At 36.2% G+C, this 5,223-nt stretch overlaps 1 protein-coding gene across 1 annotated transcript; it reads left to right on the top strand.

Moving 5' to 3' along the window:
* Positions 1-979: 979 nt before the first annotated feature.
* Positions 980-5,223, top strand: FABP4 (fatty acid binding protein 4). Its single transcript, XM_035011430.1, has 4 exons — positions 980-1,128; positions 3,543-3,715; positions 4,296-4,397; positions 4,861-5,223. Exons 1-4 carry the CDS (start codon positions 1,056-1,058, stop codon positions 4,909-4,911), a joined length of 399 nt encoding a protein of 132 aa, XP_034867321.1. The 5' UTR covers positions 980-1,055; the 3' UTR covers positions 4,912-5,223.

Here is a 5,223-nt window from a genome sequence, read left to right as displayed (position 1 = left end):
TCATCATGATGCAATATTTTTATTTCTTTTTTCTTTTCTAAAATCTGGGTATGTGCATGGTAGTTTGATGCACATATGAACACCTTCCATCATTCTGATGGTGTAGGAGGAGATTGAAAGACAGGAATACTTTAGAAAAGTAATCTCATGAATTATTCTCTGTGTAAAAGAAGGAAATAAAATTTTGGTAGCGTGTGGCCACCCACCACTTCTGATCATTTTCAAGTAAAGCAACACCATTTAGAGCTGGATAAATTTTGAGCTCATAACATAGTTCAGGAACTGGCTGAATTTTCTCAGGATGAGGAGCATATTTTGGAAGGGGGCCTATTTTTTTTAAGGCCCCAATACTATGGAAATACATACTATGCTCTCATTTACGGGGTGGAAAGAGTGAAATTAAGTCATTATTAATTAAATTGACAGATTCCTGATGGATAATTTCTTTTTCACTCATGCCAAACATTTGAAATGAGAAATCTGAGGTATTTTAAGATGCCATTATTTATTTCGTTTGAATTGGCAAGTAATTCCCAAGATAGCGCTGTCCCAAATAGCCTTCGCAATTACTGAAGAATCTGTAAGATAATTCTTAAGTTCCTTAATTCAAGAGAACCACATAACTGTAATTTTAATAGAAACTCTCGAGAAGGGGGTCAAAGTTCATCCCGGGATAATTAACCTACTCTACACTGGGATAAATATGTATGGAAATAATAGGTACAAATTCAATGCACTGAGCATTAAACTCAAAATAGGAATGTTGAAAATATTTTGTGAATGCTGAAAAATAATTTTTACTCTAAGTCAAATGACCATTTGCCAGGGAGAACCAAAGTTGAGAAATTTCTCTTAAAAACATGACTCAGAGGAAAAATTGCAGAGGCTGGTAATGAAGGAAATGATCTGATACAGTCCCCAATTGGTTATTCCTAAGATCACATGATCTGGGTATCTTTAAAAGGAAGTTATCTGGACTCAAGAAGGTCATAGCACCTTCCTGACAGCTACAGCTCTTTTTCTCATCTTGAAGATAATCCTAGAAAGCTCATAAAATGTGTGATGCCTTTGTGGGTACCTGGAAACTTACCTCCAGTGAAAACTTTGATGATTACATGAAAGAAGTGGGTAAGAAACGCCGTTGTGGGGTGACTGGATTTATAACTTTTTCTCTGGGGGAAGAGGGGCTTATGGCTGCTTTTCATTCTGGAAGTATTGGCCAGATAGGAAATGCTGCTTTCCATACAGAGGCTATAAAAGTAGCAAGTGAGAATTATTTGTTTGTAGAGACATTCTAGACCAAAGTCACAACTACTGTTTCTTACAGGTGAGCCAATATGAAAAAGGGTCTAACTGGAATTTTTATGGTCCACAGGAATGACAAGATTTTATTTCACTGCTAAACTGGGGTATCTTTGTTTTACTTGGCTCTTTGCCTGTTTCTCTTTCATTCCCTCTTGCATATAAAATAAATAAGATGATATTTATTTCCTAGTGTTCAATAATTTCTATTTGAAGCTGAAAGCACACTATATTTCTCTTTTTAATGTAATTTTTAAAGTAAACATATATTAATTATTTCATTTTCTCACTGTCAATCTGTTAAAAAGTGGTTGTTTTATGGGAGCCAAAATCTTAATTTCAGAAAATACGTTGTCTTAAGGGGTTAAATATTTCTTTGACTAGGAATTATGTGGAATGCCATAGGATTATCAAGTCAAAAGGACAATGTTATATCCATAACACACCTCCTCCTTGATAATGGAGGCTTTTAGGCTTTTAGATTCTGCTAATATTGCCAGTGTGTTATGTGAATGTTCCCTGGATAATTACTGTGGTGAATCAAGCAGGTACGGAGGCTGGTTTTCACTCAGACAGCTTCTACCTTGAAAGGCCTTCTCCTCACACCCCTATGCACGATAAGGTTGTATCCAGGGGTAGCAACTTGAGGGGGGGAGGTTTACAGGGGTTAGGATTTAATCTCCCTATCTCAAGACTTCACCTTTCCCTAAGTCATATAGTATATATATATTTTCCTTGCCAGTAAGTACCACTATTTTCCTTGTTTATAGACAGGAGGGAATTTAGGGACTTCAGCATAAGAGACCCAACTTTCTAGAATATCAACTAACCATGATTCAGTAAACTAATTGGTATGTGCTGATACAGAAATGTCAGGACTTGAGGCTATTTTGCTATTGATTTTGGGGAACATTTTATACTTTTAACATTTATATTTAAATTCTTATACCACTGTGTTTTAAAATTATAAAGCACTGGGGATGATGAAGGACAATAAGATATCTCCTGAAATTAGTTGCTCTAACTGATGATCAATCAGTTAGCAGGTATTACTTTCATCAGTCAAAGAAGGACCGTGGAGAATGTGATTTTTCCCAAGGTCAGCCATTCTGGAATTATACTTAATGTTGCATCCATTCATTATGCTGACTCACTCCACGTATGTGAAGTTATATTGTGTAACAGAGCCAGGACTTGATGAAGCCAGATATCTTTCCACCTGCAGCCATTTTTCAGACAGGTAGCTAAGTAAGAGCCTTAGCATCACTTGTTTTGTACAGTATTTTTCTCCCTCTTACCCCCTCTACCTAACCTTTGGTATAGATAAGTAGTCTTTAGTAAGAGAAGTAGCTTAGATTTATGTACATGCATTAAGAAAATCAACACATCTACGACTGTCATAAATTCTGTATAACATATGCAGTGACAGCAAGTTCCCACTGTCTACATTAAGTTGTAAATTGTTCATCCCTTACCTTACTTACATAAGAAAAAATTTCCTTTTTTAAAAGAGGGGTTTGCAGCTGAATTGATTGAGAATCAAAGTATTGAATTCTAAACCTACTAAAAGAGTGATTCTTTTCATATTTGCCTTTTGGAGAAATTAATCAAAATCTTCATTTCATAGTAATTTGGAAAAGCCAAGAAAATAGGACTTGGCAGCAAATGCCAGGAAATGTGACTTTTGTACACCCAAACAGATTATTTTTAAATGGAGTAACTCTGTATTCATTTTAAAAATCCTCTTGAGAATTCTGTCTTTGACTATGGATTTTTGTTTTCTAAAAAGGAAAGGTCAAGATGACCCAAGTGCTTCATGAGTTGAGCAAAATGATGGTTGCTACCCTAATGGTTGAGATGGCCAGTTAGAGAGCGCAGTGACTATATATATATATATATACACATATATTTCAGAAGACTTAAACTTTTTCAAAATTAACAACGTGTCTCCTGTGGAGTTGTATCTGAAACCCGGAAGAAGAAATTCAGGTTGACCTACACTTAATTGTGCCATGGGTTTCTTTGAATATTAGCCTGCTTTACTTATCTGCAGTAGCTGTCCTATGAGGCTTTTAAGAAACTCACTCGTGTCTTTTTCCTCTTATGCACACACCCCCACCTCTACACACTAACCCACCTATACACATACAAACACACACATACACTGCAGTTCTGACTTCGTTAAAGACGTGAAGGAAAATTGTGGACTTGACATTTTTTTTTTCTTTTCCCAACTGTAGGAGTGGGCTTTGCCACCAGGAAAATGGCTGGCATGGCCAAACCCAACCTGACCATCAGTGTGAATGGGGATATGATCACCATTAAATCAGAAAGCACCTTTAAAAATACTGAGATTTCCTTCAAACTGGGCCAGGAATTTGATGAAGTTACTGCAGATGACAGAAAAGCCAAGGTGAGGAAGAAGGAATTGGAGCAGAATAAAAGCATGGTTTCTAAAAGACTGCTGCCTAGAAGAAGTCGTTTTGTATAAAAGGAGGGGAACTAGTCTATCACAGGTCAAAGATCCCTGATTCCCTAGGTTTAAACCATGTTGCCTTTGATATTAGTGAATCTTCTCCTTTCTATAAAGTTGTCTTTATTCTTTTAAAAAAAAAGTGATTAACACAATTTATTTGTCATACAACATATAGATTATCTGAAGTGAATTAAAATAACATAACAATGTAAGAGAATGTTTAGGAAAGAGCTGACGCAAAAAAGGAGAAAAATCACCTATAAGACTGTCATCTCAACGTAAATCTGTTACCTATATTTTTTACGGTATTATTTCAAGTGTGTGTTTTTGTATCATTTTCTGATCATAATGTATTCTTTGTATGCTATTGTTTTCCACTTATTTTGGTTGTAATATATCCTTACAATTTCGAGGGACTAAGGACCTCGAAATATTCCTTCATTCAAAGGTGATGTGTTTTTTATTTTATTTTCCTCTGCCGTATACCAATGGTAATCATTTCTTACTATGCTCCCAGAGCATCATAACCTTAGATGGAGGAGTCCTGGTACAGGTGCAGAAGTGGGAAGGAAAATCAACCACCATAAAGAGAAAACGAGTGGATGACAAACTGGTGGTGGTGAGTCTCTTCTAGGTGCTTAATTCTAGACTCTACTGCTAGGTCATCTTATAGGCACTATTCTACCTAAAGAAACAGTCATGCTGGCTTACGTAGCACGAACAGGGTGATCCCACTGGGATTGTGGTTTCGCTCTGGCAATTGCCCTTCATGCTTTTAAGTTCAGTCGAGGCGTGCCGTCCCCCAGGAAGCATTCCGTGACTGCTCTCAGCACACACCATGTTGTGTGATGCATTTCCGGTTATATTTCTCACTCACCTTATACACTGTAAAGTTCCTTGAGGGGAAGACTTGTGTTTTCTCGGTCTTCATATCTCCCTCACTTACTACAATAGCAGGTGTATATAGGATCTCAGAACGAATATTTTCCCAAATAACTACTGTTTCCTTCCCAACATTAGAGAAAATAAATAACTCATGGTTTAGTCCCGTGATTGATCAAGAAATTTCTTTGTGTGTCTAGGAATGTGTCATGAAAGGCGTCACTTCTACCAGAATTTATGAGAGAGCGTAAGTCAAGGGACATGGAGCTGAAGTTTGCATCGAACTTCTGCTGGATATATTGTCCAAACATGTATTGTTATTTCCTACTAATTAGCAAGCAACTAATTTTCCCGAACTGATTTTATTCAATGTGGATGTGTTCATTAAATAAAACTTTTTAGATTTAGAAGGTGATGTAACGATTCATTTATTGTGCTGGATCATTTCTTACTCATAATTCAATGAAGGAAATAGTAAAATTGTATTTTTGCTTTGTTTCTCATGTAAGTAATATGATTTTTCATGGTAATCCAAGGTAAAAAATAAATATTCATGAATTTTC

This window comes from Mirounga leonina, unplaced genomic scaffold, assembly GCF_011800145.1.
Source record: "Mirounga leonina isolate KUSES-001 unplaced genomic scaffold, KU_Mleo_1.0 Mir_165, whole genome shotgun sequence".
Lineage (NCBI taxonomy): Eukaryota > Metazoa > Chordata > Mammalia > Carnivora > Phocidae > Mirounga > Mirounga leonina.
The sequence above is the reverse complement of the archived record's forward strand: the minus strand, read 5'-3'. Positions and strand labels throughout refer to the sequence as shown.